At 37.8% G+C, this 15,696-nt stretch overlaps 2 protein-coding genes across 4 annotated transcripts in view; both read right to left on the bottom strand.

Moving 5' to 3' along the window:
• Positions 1-9,799: 9,799 nt before the first annotated feature.
• Positions 9,800-13,115, bottom strand: LOC135696863 (uncharacterized). Its single transcript, XM_065216402.1, has one exon. The coding sequence runs from the start codon at positions 13,113-13,115 to the stop codon at positions 12,210-12,212; it is 906 nt and encodes a 301-aa protein (XP_065072474.1). The 3' UTR covers positions 9,800-12,209.
• A 6-nt stretch (positions 13,116-13,121) lies between these two features.
• rdx (BTB/POZ and MATH domain-containing protein rdx) overlaps positions 13,122-15,696 on the bottom strand; it is a 266,696-nt gene continuing 264,121 nt past the window's right edge. For 2 of the 3 annotated variants that reach the window (XM_065216377.1, XM_065216375.1), the window contains exon 7: positions 13,122-13,269. In XM_065216377.1, the coding sequence (XP_065072449.1) occupies positions 13,122-13,269 (148 nt within the window). The remainder of the gene's footprint in view (positions 13,270-15,696) is intronic. The other variant, XM_065216376.1, reaches the window with a different exon arrangement.

Here is a 15,696-nt window from a genome sequence, read left to right as displayed (position 1 = left end):
ATGGGCAGGTTTAAGGAACGTTTCAGTTATAACGGCAATATGCACGTTATGAACTCTTAAAAAGTTAAATAGCTCGTCTTCATTATCTTTAAGAGATCGAGCATTCCAATTTACAATATTTAATGCTTTAAAATCCATTGCTGAATTTTAAAGTCATGACAATATTATTTGCAAATTTTACTCCAGTTTGAATAGCATCAAACATGGAGTTAGATTTAAGCATATCAGAAATCATGTCAATTAATGAATTCTGTAAAAATTCCATTTTGGGGGCAGTAATGCTTCCTAAGTCAAAATTGTCAAAATTTCCATTAGAACGTTGGTTAGTATTTTGATTTCTACCCGCTGCAATAGCAGCATAGGTAGCTCCATTAACTCGCTGAACATTGTTAGCAGCGAGGGGAGTAGGTACAGATGAAACATTTGAAGCAGGGGAGATATTTGTACCTACTGGTACGAATGTAGAATTTGTTCCTCGCTGACCGTTGTTAACAGCAGAGGAATTTGTACCTGGTCGGAAACGTGGAGCGTTTCCTACCTGACGGTTAGAACGAGATTGTAGGATCGCTTTGCGAGTCTTACATTCCCAAAAATTGGATTTGTGGTTTTCACCACAATTTGAACATGTTCCCACTTCACTCGGACATGGAGCATAAGGCTAGCTTTTTCTAAGGCCTTAAGGTTGTTTAGTTCACTAGACTTGAAGTGAACTAAATAAAAATCATTAGAAATCCCGTTGCGCGAATCGCCAGGACGGGATTTCATTTTCATTTTGATTACTTGGAGTGGCACAACTCCAAGTAATTTTGCTAGTTCATCTTTGATCTGATCCAGGGATTCACCACTGGGCAGTCCTTTCATGACAACCTTGAACACACGTTCAGTTTTGGTGTCGTAAGTAAAAAATTTGTGCTTCTTCTCAGTAAGATACTTGAGAAGACATTTAAATCCGTCCAAGGTTTCAGCCAATACACGGCATTCACCCCGACGTCCAATTTGTAGTGAAAACTTAACTTTCACGAAATTCAAAAGTTCCATGCGAAGAGCATGGAAATCGGTAGTGGTTATCACAATAGGGGGAATCTTTTCCTTCTTGGCATTCAGCCGGGAAAGTTTACTAGAATTTTTCTTGGATGATGGATCATTCTCATCATCCGTGAGCAAATCAAATTGATTACTCAAATTAATTTCATCAGAAGGGGGGTCAAGAGTTTGCCCCTTTCTTTTGCGTTTAGGCGCCATGGCGGCAGTAAATTTTTATCCAAATCGACTTCCAAGCAGCTTACTATAAGAATCTGAAGGATCGAAGAGGAATTTTCCAAATCGATATCCAAGAAGGATTACCTCGGGTAGGGTCCAAACAAGGATCGAAGAGGAATAAGAGTTGAACAAGGTAGAAAATTTTTACAGGTTGAGCACTGAAAAGTGCTGTTTAAATTTGTTGTAGCTTTAGGTAGTAGTAACACTTCCTTCAGCAAAAAGCAAATAGATCCGCACGGCAAGAGAGCACGATGCGGACTGACGATAAACGACTTAATTTTATGTGCACATAGATGCATTTCAAAAAAATAAAGGTCGACTTTTAATAATAAACACATCTAGATGTGAAATAGCGTCTTATGACTGAATATCACATCAACTTCTGAAAAATGTGTCATGCTTTTAAAATTAGGTGTTAAAAAGCCTAAAATTACATGACCGAAACTGAAAAGTAAATTCGTGACAGATTTTTATGTCCGAATAGATGTAAAATTACATGATGCCTATCCTCGGTGACAACGCACCTGAAAGCAGTAAGTAAAGCTTCGATCGTCATCGGCAACGCACTCCGCAGTTTTATCGCGTTACGGTACGGTATTGAAAAAAATGAGTGTCCGTTGCAATATATGTGGTTTGGACTGCGCGAATTCCACATTTTATAAAACAACATATCCAGCTGCATAGGAATTCACAAGTCTTTAAGTGCGCATTCGGATGTGAAGTGATATTTAAATCATTTATGGCATATCGACAGCACTTGAGGTAGCGCCATATTGAATGGCAAAGTGAAATTTTATACGAATGTCCGATAATATCCTGTAGTGTCAAAACAAACGATTTTAAATCAATCACTAAGCATGCAATGCACCACATATCCACAGGAGAGCCTATTTTTTGCCCGTTGAATTGCCGGAGAACCAAACCATTCGCAACACCAAACAGTTTGAGAATCCACACTAAATTATGTCTAAAAGATGTAAAATTGCAGGATTTTGAAAAATTATCAAAATCAGTAAAAACGAGCACCAGTGACAGAAATTTACGTCATGAAATGTAAAAATATGTCTTCAGTTTGTGGTTCAAGTAAATTTAAGAAAAGACGTAAATTTAGGTCGATTAAGTCGCTTCTTTTGAGTACATCTAAAAAGATTTAAATTTACATGAAATTTTTCAAGTGTGCACCATCGAATGTGAGGTATCCGGAACGCTACGCTCCCAGACCACAGACCAGTGTGCGAAACGTAGTCATACCAGGCACCGCACGCTTCCAGATCTGCGCGTGCCCCGTGTGGCTCCGAGTAGTTCCTTGACGGCGACCAAGTCGAACTAGGCCCCCGAGTGGAGTTGTTTCACCGTCATCATCGACCGGCCGTGTAACGACGATAATGAACGGCGTCGAAAACAGCACCGTCGACTGCGCTCCCAGACTAGCGCTTGAAACATGGTTGCTCCGAGTAGTTCCTGGGCCCACGTGTTTCATCGAGGGACACCATCTACGTCGGCGATCGTGGCGTCAACAGCGAGCAACAAGTTAAGGGAACAGGATGCACTAGATGTCCACAACAGGTACAGCAAAACATCACATAGACGCCCTTATTCACACTAACTACTCAGGGGGTAGAAGGTCAAGAAGAGCCACCGCCGCCAACTAAAGCTTGAACCGGGTACCTGGGACTCCCACGATATACCCGCGGCAATGGTCAGCAGACGATGCCCTGTACGTATTTAGTATGTAATATGTTTTATTTGGATACACAAAATGTTTGAAGCCATGCGTCATCTAAACTATAATTTGCTTAACGACAAATACACTTTTCAACAATCTTCAACTGGAACGTACTCACCAAATCACTACACCCGCATTCCCGATGCTTCCACGCATATTTTTCTCTACCTAGTCATCCCTAAACAATTCCTCCTCCAGCGACTCCAACCACACAACAACCAAATATCACTTTTCTTCGCTTTTCTTTTTCAAGTCACTCCGTTCACAAAAGCAATGTACATCGCAAAACCCTAACAATAGATCAGCGCCGTGCTCATCACCGCGTAAATAAACAGAAATTAAAAATTTTACTCTCGGTGCCACAAATTTCTAGTTCGGGCACGCAGCATCTCGCCTTGTTTGCTTCAGAAATCTGCTCGGTATTTGAACACGCCCTCTCGCAGTACGGCGTACTGGCTCTAAAGCGAAAGGGTAGTTTGTTGAGGAGCTTGTCGATTTTGCGGACATAGTTCGAAAACATTCTGCTGTAAAAATAACTATGGTTTAGTGAATTTATCTACTGTTTTCTGCTATTTCCGCCTTGCAATCTATCCCACTGTTACAGTTGATAATTAAGATGAAGTTGATCACAACACCGATCAAATTTAGAGCCCAACAATACCTTTTCATGATATTGTTATACGATAAATTATTTAAAATTTCATTAAGTATTTTTCAAACGTTTCCCCTAACATACGATGTATTATACCACTCTAATGTACAATTGTTTGAAATTGATAAATATGCAGCTTTTAACTAATCCTAAACCTTCATATCATAACCAGAATGTATTCTGGTGCGGTGTTCGGTGAAATTACTTATTTCCCTTAATTTGGACGTAGGACTACGTCTTTGTGGAATATACTGGGTGAAAATCAATAAATTGTGTGACGAATTAGTGTCAGGTTTTAAACGCTTATACATTGGCCATTTATGGATGGATTTGAATACTTATTACACTATTTTATTCGAATCTAATGTATGATTCTTTTGGTATAAAGATTATACTAGTGAATCATTAGAAAAGTATTGGAAATTTATCAAACTTTTTGGCCACAATCACCAATCGCTTGCTTGCTTGTTATGACTATCCAGAGAACAGAGAGATTTATCTGGATTTTCCAGATTTTCAGTCTTCTTGCCAGATACACAGACACATCATGTTCATTTCCAGATTTTTTAAATATGTTCCAGATTGTAGATTTTTAAAATATGTTGCTTTAACAATATCACTAATATTGATTTACTGTTTAATTTTCCAAAAATAAAATGCCAAAACAGCTACTTAGCTTAGTTAAATAAAGGCCACCAATGTCTCCATTGACGCATTTCGCGCCAAATCGAATCGAAGCTGGCAGCACCGTCTCAGATTTCAATAAAAATTTCTGGATGTGTAGACTTTGACTAAATAAGCACTTTTGCATACTCAGTTTTTTCCAAAATTTATCTAGACTAACATTTGAGAAAGGCCAAACTTTTTATGCCGATTTGTTTCAAAAAAATATTATGGAAAAATTACAACTCCAACAAAAATATGTATTATGGATAACTTTTAGGAAATTGACCAAATAATCGAAAAAAAAAATACAGGAAAAATTTAATTTGAGACCTACACTGAAAAAAATCAATTTTAAATTTAATGTCGATTTAAAAAAAAAAATGGCCATGTTTGATTTGGATGAAACTTTGCCTCAAGATAGATAATTATGTTTACTACCATCCGTCCATACATCGCGAGATGGGCACTTTTAAGGAAAAAAAGTTTTTCTTACAAAAACTTTTTCATGTCTGAACTGATTTTTTTTTTTGATTTGTCACAAAACTAAACCAGTGAAGCTCAAAATCATCTCAGAACCCAATGAAGCTCCATTTGTGATTCAATTTTGTCTAATCAGCAACTAATCACTTGGATTAATCGACAATTCCACATGAAAAGGGCTTATAGCATTAGAAAATAATATAATTGATTATATTGTCTGCTACTGAGGCAAAATCCGATACACCTATAGTAACTTAGAATTCTTAGCTCAAATTATCCATAAAGAATTAGGTATGAATAAAATTTAAATTGAGATCTTCTTTCGAATCAACAACAACGTATCGCATCATAATTCTATATGCCCTTCTGTTATTTATACCTAAACCATTAACATTATATACCTACCACTTCATTCTCCCTACGAGCACTATAAAACTAAGGTTGATTTCATACAAGCAGCAGTCAATCTGATAACGCAAGTTGTGAAGTAAAATTATTATCATGGACCAAAGTAGTAAATTAAGGCTCAAAGGATTGAAATGTTGTGCAAATATAAATAATCCGAGATGCAACCGAAAAAAGTTACGGGCCATATCGTCAACGATGGTAGAAAAAATACATTCTATGGGATATAACCACGAAATTGATGAAACGATGAGCATTTGTGAGTCATGCCGTAGCGTGATATCTCATAATAGAAGTCCAGTTATGAAAAAAACGCCGATCGGTTGGAAATGAAGTAAATATCCAACCGTCAACTAGTGGGCAGCAGCATAGTGATGATCCAGGTCCATCAATGAGTGGCCATCAATCCGTAGATGAGCTAGGTAAGAACAGTCATCCTGATGATTCTATCAACTTTTAACTGCAACCTCCTAATTGTACTTATTAATTATTTTTTCTTCTTCTTTCCTTCAGATACGGTACCATCGGTTCCATCATTGGAGTCAGTTCCATCAGCAGATGATCTGCAACGCCCATACAATGTTGAGAAGTTTAATGGCTTTGTGGAAACGTTGAATTTATCTCCAATTTCATCGAGGAACATGAGGAGCATGGATTACCGTTCAATAAAATCTCTAGAAATTACACAAGCAGTGCGAAAAAATATATTTGGCCTAGATACAGCAGACATTAGCATAGTAGAGGCATACGAAGAAATGATTCTGCAGCTAAAGGAGAAGTTCAATTCCCCTACAGCTGACAGAAAAGATCAGATAACAGTATTATCAGTATTGCCAAAGTCTTGGTCCGTGAATAAAGTTGTAGCAGAAGAAGAGCCTTGTTAATGAGCAGGGTATTCTAAGCACACCCAACAAAAGAAGTGGGCATGGGATCAACGATGATACAAAAAAAACTAGTTAGGGAATTTTTTGATGACAATGATATTAGTAGACCTATGCCCGGAACAAATGATTTTGTTTCCGATTTTGTGGACGAAAAGAACACGTTCAAAAACGCATGTTAATGATGACCCTCAAAAAATCGTACATGATTTTTGTTGATAAATATAAAGATATTAATATTGGTTTCACTGTATTTACACAATTGCGACCAAAACATTGCATTTTGCTTGATTCTACTGGTATACATAATGTATGTATTTGTACAATTCATGAAAATGTAAAATTTATGATCAACAGTTTAAGAATTATGTCACAAGATGTAATAATAGAAAAAAAAATGCTTTGTAATATTTCTATTAGATTAGAACAACTGATTGCTTCTTCCGTGATTGCGAAAAGTGTGCTTCCAATGAACATATTGAAGAGGAACTTACTTTGCTATTAGAATCAAATGACAAACAAGATGTTGTGTTTTAACAGTGGCTGAATACTGATCGTTGTAATTTGGAAACGATTATCAAGCCTGTTGATGAATTTGTTCCATATCTCATTGATAAAATTAACAAACTTATAACTCATGACTTGTAAATAACAACAGTCATCTTTTCTAAGAAATAAAAAATAATTAAAAGAAGGCGAAATTCTAGCAATTTGTGATTTTTCTGAAAATTATTCATTCATTATCCAAAACGCTGCTCAAGGATATCACTGGAATAATTCTCAAGCAACAATACATCCATTTGAAGTTTATTATAAGAAAGACAATAAACTTGAAAATGTTAGCTTTATTATCATATCAGAAGTAATGACTCACGATACAGTTGCAGTTCAGCTGTTCATCTCAAAAATGATAGATTTTATTAAACAATCGATAGATTTTTCTAAAATTACTTTTATGTCAGATGGGGCAGCATCACAATACAAAAATAAAAAATACTTTGCAAGTCTGTGTAGATTTTAGTCAAAGCATGGATTAGAAGCAGAATGGCATTTTTTTGCAACGTCTCATGGAAAAGGTCCCTGTGATGCCATTGGTGGCACTCTCAAGCGAATGGCATAGAGAGCTAGTCTTGCTCGAGATTATGGAAACACCATAACAACTCCACGAGAATTATATAACTGGGCAGTTGACCAAACAGATAAAAATATCACAAAACTACGTTTCGAGTACATCGTACATCGGTACATCGAAATGTCAGAAGAACTCGAAGAACTATATAACAGCACAAAGACAATATCTGGTACACTGAAATTCCACAGTTTTTTGCCTATAACTGGTGACAAAGTAGCGACAAAAAGGTATTCTAATTCAGAAGATGAACCAAAAATATTTAACTTGATTGGAAAAAGGAAAAAATAGCATCTATGAAAATAGGTTTAAAACATTGAAAATATATAAATAAATGGTATATGAAAAATCTTGTCTTTTTTTTCTAACATATTATGAAATTTTGCATCAGTAGTAGACAATAAAATAAGGGAATGATATTTTTTTTGACAAGGTCTACATGTCCAAATAGTTTTATTGAACTCTGAGAGGGTGCTGCCAATTCCAAATACGATTTGGCGAGAAATGCATCATGAGCCCTTTTCATATGAAATTCTCGATTAATCAAAGTGAACTTAAGTGCTGATTAGACAAAATTTAATCGCAAATTGAGCTTCATTGGATTCTGAGATGATTTAGAGATTCACTGGTTTAGTTTTGTGTGAAAATGGCAAATCAAAAAAAAAATCAGTTCAGACATGAAAAAGTTTTTGTAAGAAAAACTTTTTTTCCTTAAAAGTGCCCATCTCGCGATGTATGGACGGTTGGTAGTAAACATAATAACCTATCTTGAGGCAAAGTTTCATCCAAATCAAACACGGCCATTTTTTAAATCGACTTTAAATTTTAAAAATCGTTTTTTTTTCAGTGTAGGTTTCAAATGAAATTTTTTCCAGTATTTTTTTTCGATAACTTGGACAATTTCCTAAAAGTCATCCATACAACACATTTTTGTAGAAGTTGTCATTTTTCCATAATATTTTTTTTGAAAAAAATCGGCAGAAAAAGTTTGGCCCTTCTCGAATGTTAGTCTAGATAAATTTTGGAAAAACTAAGTATGCAAAGTGGCATATTTAGTCAAGGTCCACACATCCAGAAAGTTTCATTGAAATCTGAGAGGGTGCTGCCAGCTCCGAATACAATTTGGCGCGAAATGCGTCTTTTGCTGAGATCTCAGTGAAACTTTTTTTGCCGAGATTTGCACAGCCGAGCTCGGTAGAAAAAACTAAGTGTGTATGAAATCCACGACTAAAGTACATAAAGCTCACTATACCCCACCTGTTCACTATACCCCTACTTCCCCTATACATCGAAAGCGAATTATTCCCACTTCTCTCAATTACTATATGCAGATTTTTATTACTTCCTGCCATTGGAACAGCGCCATCTCTGAGGAAAATGGCCTGACGATATGATTAATCATTTCTACTTTTCATCCTATATCAATGCATAATATCGCTCAAAACAATAGTAGACAATTTTGGCCAGTTTTTTTACCTAGTTACTACTCTGTGAATCGGTGAGAAAGAGATATTCGTCGTAAGTAATCTATGGTATTGATGAAACGCTCACATTTTTAAGGGAAATTTCGGCACAACCAACCCCTCGCAACGCGACCCATTCTTTGTTTTCAATCAATTTCATTTTGTCACATTTTTTTATTTCAATGTACTTGATTTTTAGATCACCTTAATCGTTAAAAACTTATTCCCATCATTTTCACCCTTCTTCTTCTTCGTCTTCTTTTCGTCCTCCGATTCACTTCAATCCACTTACCGACCTAGCATATCCTGCTGCATCGAATTTCCACTCTTCCCCGATTCTATAGTTCACACATTTTGTCGTTCCTATCTCTTTCTTCTAATTATCTCTCTCGCTCTCTTTATTTATTTTTTTCCGTCTCGTGTGCATCCGTCCGTCTGTCTGTACCTATGCGTCCTAAAGGTCAATTCAGACATGAGCGTGGGCACGCGTGGAGCGTAGCGGGACTAGCTCTAGTTGTCTCTTGCATGCTGCTGCTGCAATTCCCGCTCCACTCCACGCGTGCACACTCATGTCTAAATACAGCTTAAATTGTAGGTTGTCCTTCTGATGAAAAAAAAAATCCTTCCTTTTTGCATGTATATGTATCTGTTTGTGTGTACGTGTATGAGTGTGTGTGTGTTTGTATGTAGCCAGCAGTCACAACGACAATCACAGATCCTGGTCGATGCCAACAACCAGTGTTGCTAAATTAGGATGTTTCTCCTTTCCTTGATGTCTTCTGCCCATGAAAATGTTTACAAACCGTTGCTTGCCGGTTGCTGCAACACTTGATCAACTTGTTCGTTCCTTTTTTTTTATTTTTCTTTATTCACTTTGCTCTTGCTATGAATTACCTTAGTTCGAAATTATCACTAATCAATTATACACAAAAATATATTTTTATACAGTTAATTGTTGCGGATTTTTGCATTGAGTTGTAATTAATCCTCTTGTTTGTTGTTGTTTGTTGTCTAATATTATTGTTTGCTTTGATTTCATTGTGTAAGTAGTAGTTTTAGTAGTAGGTTTCTGTTTTGCTCACGTTTTTTGTTTGTTTGTTTTGTTTTGCTGAATGATAACACACTAATTAGCACAAACCGAAGTGACGTGAAGAAAATGCAACGGCTACACGCGTCATGGCCAATTCTTTGTTTGTTTGTTTTTTTTTTTATCAACGCTCGCTTTATTTTATATCCACTAATTTGTTAAGAGATCAAAACCACATTTAATAATCATGTTGTTTGCTTTCTTCATCATCTTCTTCTTCTGTTTCCGCGACATTTTTGTTCACAAAGCTGAATTTCTAATTTGTGACTTGTTCAACGGGTTCGGCGGCGGAGGTTTTGAGGAGGAGTTGTAGGGGAGGGGGAGAGGGCGGTGTTAGAAATCAAAGCGAAAATACCAAATGCATAAATCCGGTCAAGACGGCGGCGGTGACGGCGGAAAACCGAAAATTAGGTTTCTCGTTGCTACTATGTTTACTTAGATTGGTGGGATCGTATCGTGTAACGAACGACGATGATTTGAGGTTATGTTGTCCATCCTGCTGGTGCTTGGGCCTTTCAGAATGATACTGTTGCCGTTTTTTTTTCTCTGGAGGGTTTCCGCTCCTAATGCTTACTTTTTGGTATAAATTAGTTTGTGTGTGTTGGGGCGTGGATGTGTGTAACGTACATAGTTACAACAAGTGTGTAATAGGAAGTAACGCGAACGCTCTAACACAAGGTAGTGAATTTACGACGACCTTCGATGACGGAGTGTGGACCCCGAAAAAAATACCCGGCAACAGTATAGCCCAATCCGAGCCGGCAAAATGAACAGGAAATCAATGAAAGGGCGCAAAAATGAACAGAAAAAAAAATCGCGTTAGATTTTCAACTTTGTTTTTATTGTTACGGTATTTTTGAAATAGTTATTCATAGAGTTATAATCACATATGAAGCTACTAAATTTATTTGTTTATCAGTTTTAGCCTTTATATCAATTCTTACTTTTTGTTTGTCTCAATGTAATTTTTGTTTTGTTTTATTTCGCGCTTTTTAATTTTCCGTTGCTTGCTTAAATAAATTCAGTAATTCATTTGTTTGCTCCGCTCTATTTCCATTATCTCTCTATCTCTTTCTTTTCTTCTTTTGTAGTTTTGTTTACCTATCAAGTTGTTGTTGTTGTTTTTTTTTTTGTTTGTTAAAAGTAGCGACTAAAACAAATGTTTATAACTAACGATAGCTTATTTTTTGTATTTTGTTTTTCTTTTATTTTTTTAAGCTGAATTATTAGAAAATTTGAACACCTAATTGGGGGGAAACGAAAATATAAAGTAAACGAGTGCAAATTGCATAAAAATACGAAATTTGCAGCAAAATAAACGAAAGATTTTTTTTAAACTATTCTTTTTACACAAGTAAGGTAGGAATAAGTGAGGGGGAAAAACAAGGAAAAGGATAAAAAAGTAAAAAAAAAATCACCTCATAGGAAAAAAGATTACGAACAATTTTTAACGCAATTGTTTGATTCAGTGTACGCTAAAAAACAATTTATTTTTCACTTAAATTTTCGAACTTTGTTTTCTTCAGATAAAGTGTTGCTTTGCCAAGTAGGGCGATTTCCGATTGTTGTAATTTGGTGATTCAAACAAGAAAAGATTGAATCCCCTTAGTTTTCAGAGCATTTAACTGTTTTTTCAATGTTTTCTTCGGCATTCTCTCCTGTGTCTCGTGTTGGTTTCTTCTCTTAGCTTTTTTCCATTAATTAATTACATTATATTAGCTAACATATATAGACAAAAATATCACATTGTATAAATTAATTTAATTTATTTGAATTAAAATGATTTCACTTCTCTCTTTGGGCGTGCCAGCGCCAGCTGCCGGCGGATGTGGCCACTATCAAGGCCGTCTGCAACTCAGCCCACACAGGGGCTCTTTTTTTTTACTGAAACGGAACACCACAAAGCCAGAGCCGACGCCGCACGGTTCTGCCGAGAAAAGCGTTATTTGACATTTGAGAAGAAAACTCGTGGCGCGGGGAGAAAACCTGGCCTACACTTTGCTCTCTGTTCAATTTTTGCCGAAACGCTCGCGAATATTTACTCAGAGATTGATCGCCATCTTCTTTCTTCTACAGCGGGAGGACAGGAGATGGCACTGAATCAATGGGTAAAATTTCCCGACCGCCAAGGGGACATTTTGCTTGCTTTTGTTCAACGGAAACATAATTATTTATCAAGAAACGAATTCAAATCAGTGTCCCTTCGTCTAATCCTTCAAGGTTGATTCATTCTGTTTTGACCGTACATCTCTCGCTGCTATTTCTCTGCTACAACTCCTCTTGCGCTGATTCCAGTTTACTGATTTCTGATTTTTATGATTATTTATCGATTTACAATTCGCTTCACTACTACTAAGAGAATCCTACTAACGAGAGACTATCAAGAAACTAGATTTTCTATAGAATTAAAGCAAACAACTGCTCTTTTTCTTATTATTTGCGTTCCATCCAAAAGCTGCCTTATTGCAAACAGATGTCGCCACTTTGTAGACAATTTCTAGCGCTGCTGGAACTGATGCCATCAATCACAGCGGCTGCAGCAGCGGAACTGGCACCCCGGCGATGATACTGTTGCTGCTGGTGTTGATGATTGTTACTGACGATGCTGGATTGGTTGTTGAGAAACTGCTTCAACGCATGACTGCCGCCAGATGTCTCTGAGGAAGAGGAACCGGTGGTCGTCGGCGGTGATGTCGTGGTAGTGCCGTTGCCGGTGTTCTGCATTTCCAGCTGCTGGCGCAACTGCGAATAGTTGTTCAGATTGAGATTAAGATTCCGTCCGATGGTGGCAACGGTGACGGCATCGGCCACGGCTGCAGCGACGGCATTGGCCAACCCAGCGGCTATGTCGTTCACGTTTACCGATGACTTTTTACCGCCTGTCTTGATCAGACTGGTTGCAATTTTGTGGCTGTGATCGGTGGCGGCCGCCAGCTGTTGCTTCAGCAAACCTCCGGCAGAGGTCGTCCGAGAGCTAGGACTGCTCGGGTTGGTCAAGTGGTTGATCAGCAGCGATGACGACGACGACGACGAGATGGGGCTCGCGTGACCAAGCAGCTTCCGTGATGGCTGTTGTAGCAGTTGGGTGGTTATTGGCGCAGCGGAAGGTGATCCCGCCGGCGACGGAACAACCGATGATGGGTTAGAAGTGGATCCCGACGTCGTCAGTTGGTACAGGGTGGCAGCAGCAATGGATGGGTTGTTGTTGTTGTTGGTGGTGGTGGTGGTGGTGGTTGATAGTGATGATAACAAACACGATGATGATGCGGATGCGGATGCGGATGATGATGATGATTGAGTGATACTAGCTGATGGTGTTGGTAGTGACGGCGACGTTGACATCACGGACTGTACGGATGTCAACATTTTATTTCAGCTCATCTTGACCCGCTTGCGGGGAGGACCGATCGGTGGTATCTGCTGGGTGGCTAGGGCGCGAAATGCTTCGTTTATCAGGTGCGGATGCGTCGTCACCATGTTCTTCCAGCCGACGGTTTCCATCACATCTGTCGCATGACTGCTGGGAGGGAGAGAAGTCAGGGTTTAGTATGATTAGTGGACCGTTGCAAGCGCGCCCACGTGCGTCCGGGCGGGATTGCATTCATTAGGGTCAGCAAGTGCTCCAAACATTAATTGATCAGGGTCTCAAGATCTGACCTGCGAATTTTGTTTAAGGAAGTCCCCTGAAGGATCTTCACCCATATCGAGATCGGGATCCTCAAAAATGCCTTGATAGTTACCCAAAGTTTTGCTGAATGTTTTCAGAATACGTTCAGGAATTTCCCAGAATTGTATAGGTACTTTCTGGAATTATTCTTGGAAGATGCTCGAGTATGCCCAGGTAGTCGAAGTAAATATCCTGGACATCATCCATTGGTTTCCAAAATTTGAGTTCTTCGAACAAGCCTTGATGGAATCTCAAACTTGACCTGGATGTCTTCAAACATTTCCAGGAAGCTCCTCAGATATGTAATGTAAGTTCTTAGTACTTAGTACTTGCGCTGGTAGTAGAATTTGATTTAAAAAGTCTCCAAACGTATCGATGTAGTTTCTCAGGCATGTATCACAAGTTCCCATAATTGCCCTAAAAAGTCTCCAAACACATCCAGAATGTGGAAGTTCATTGGATTTACCCATATAGTTTCCTTATCATCCAAACACGATTCGCTAGATCCTCGAATTTGATCCAAGCAGCTCCAATCATATCAAGGAAGTTTTTCAGACATGCGCATTGGAAGTTCTATGATTTTCGCTAAAAAGTCTCCAAATACATTCAGAAAATACCTTGGCCTTGGTGCCTAATTCCCTAAACACGATATGCGACGTCCTCAAATATGATCTATATAGACTCCAAATACATCGAGAAAGTTTTTCAGAAATGCATTGGAAGTTCTCTGATTTTTCCTAGATAATATCCAATGCAGATCTAGAAAGTTGTTTCGCAATGTAGTGGAAGTTCCTTGAGTTTGCCCTGGTAGTAGAATGTGATCTAAAGAGTCTCCGAACAAATCTATAAAGTTTCCAAGACATGCATTGGAAGTTCCTTTATTAGTCCTAAAAAGTCTCCAAACATATCCAGAAAGCGAAACTTCCTTTAATACACCCTGGAAGTTTCCTGAAGTTGTTCTGATAGTCCTCCAAACCTTGTTAGATCCCCAAATATGATTTTAAAATTCTTCTAGTTTATGCATTACAAATTCCGGAAATTGTTTTTCTATTCCTCCAAATACGATTTTCTAGATCCCCAAATTGGATCGTACAAGTATCCAAATACATTCAGAAAATACCTAGAAAACATCTAGAAAATCTGTTTCGCAATGTAATGGAAGTTCCTTGAGTTTGCCCTGGCAGTAGAATGTGATCTAAAGAGTCTCCAAACAAATCGATAAAGTTTCCAAGACATGCATTGGAAGTTCCTTTACTTGTCCTAAAAAGTCTCCAAACATATCCAGAAAGCGAAACTTCCTTTAATACACCCTGGAAGTTTCCCGAATTTGTTCTGATAGTCCTCCAAACCTTGTTAGATCCCCAAACATGATTTTAAAATTCTTCTAATCTATGAATTAGAAATTCACTTATTTTTCCTAAAAAGTCTCCAAACGCATGCATTTCCCCGGTAGTTTCCGGAAATTGTTTTTATATTCCTCCAAATACGATTTTCTAGATCCCCTAATTTGATCGTAAAAGTCTCCAATTGAAAGTTCCGTGATTTTCTAAAAAAAAAGTCTCCAAATACATTCAGAAAATGCCAATGTAATGGAAGTTCCTTGAGTTTGCCCTAGCAGTAGAATGTTATCTAAAGAGTCTCCAAAAAAAAAGTCTCCAAATAAATTCAGAAAATACCAATGTAATGGAAGTTCCTTGAGTTTGCCCTGGCAGTAGAATGTGATCTAAAGAGTCTCTAAACAAATCGATAAAGTTTCCAAGACATGCATTGGAAGTTCCTTTATGTGTCCTAAAAAGTCTCCAAACATATCTAGCAAGCAAAACATCCTTTAATACACCCTGGAAGTTTCCCGAAGTTGTTCTGATAGTCCTCCAAACAAGATTTGTTAGATCCTAAAATATGATTTTAAAATGCATAAGAAGTTCCCTGATTTTTCCTAAAGTATCCAAACATATACAGAAAGTGGAAGTTTCTGGAATTTGCCTTGGTAGTTTTACGGAATTGTTCTGATAGTCCTCCATACCCGATTTGTTATGTATCGACAATGAAATAGTTTTTAGGCACGCTTTGGGGTTTCCCTGATTTGCAGAAAATGCCTACAAACATATCCCAGAAAATGGAAGTTCATTGAATTAGCTCTAGTTGCTTTTCGAAATTGTACTGATTTGATAGTCCTCAAAACGCAGTTTGATTGTTCCCCGAATGTGCCGTAAATTGTCTTCAAACATATCCCTAAAAACGCATTGGATGTTCCCTGAATTATAATCTGAGTTCTGTTTA

Source organism: Ochlerotatus camptorhynchus, unplaced genomic scaffold, assembly GCF_037179485.1.
Source record: "Ochlerotatus camptorhynchus isolate MF236.1 unplaced genomic scaffold, CSIRO-AGI_Acam_v1.1 ptg000062l, whole genome shotgun sequence".
Lineage (NCBI taxonomy): Eukaryota > Metazoa > Arthropoda > Insecta > Diptera > Culicidae > Ochlerotatus > Ochlerotatus camptorhynchus.
The sequence above is the reverse complement of the archived record's forward strand: the minus strand, read 5'-3'. Positions and strand labels throughout refer to the sequence as shown.

Excerpts from the sequence above, each read along its gene's own strand:
- LOC135696863 (XM_065216402.1), bottom strand. The coding sequence starts at position 13,115 with ATGTTGACATCCGTACAGTCCGTGATGTCAACGTCGCCGTCACTACCA.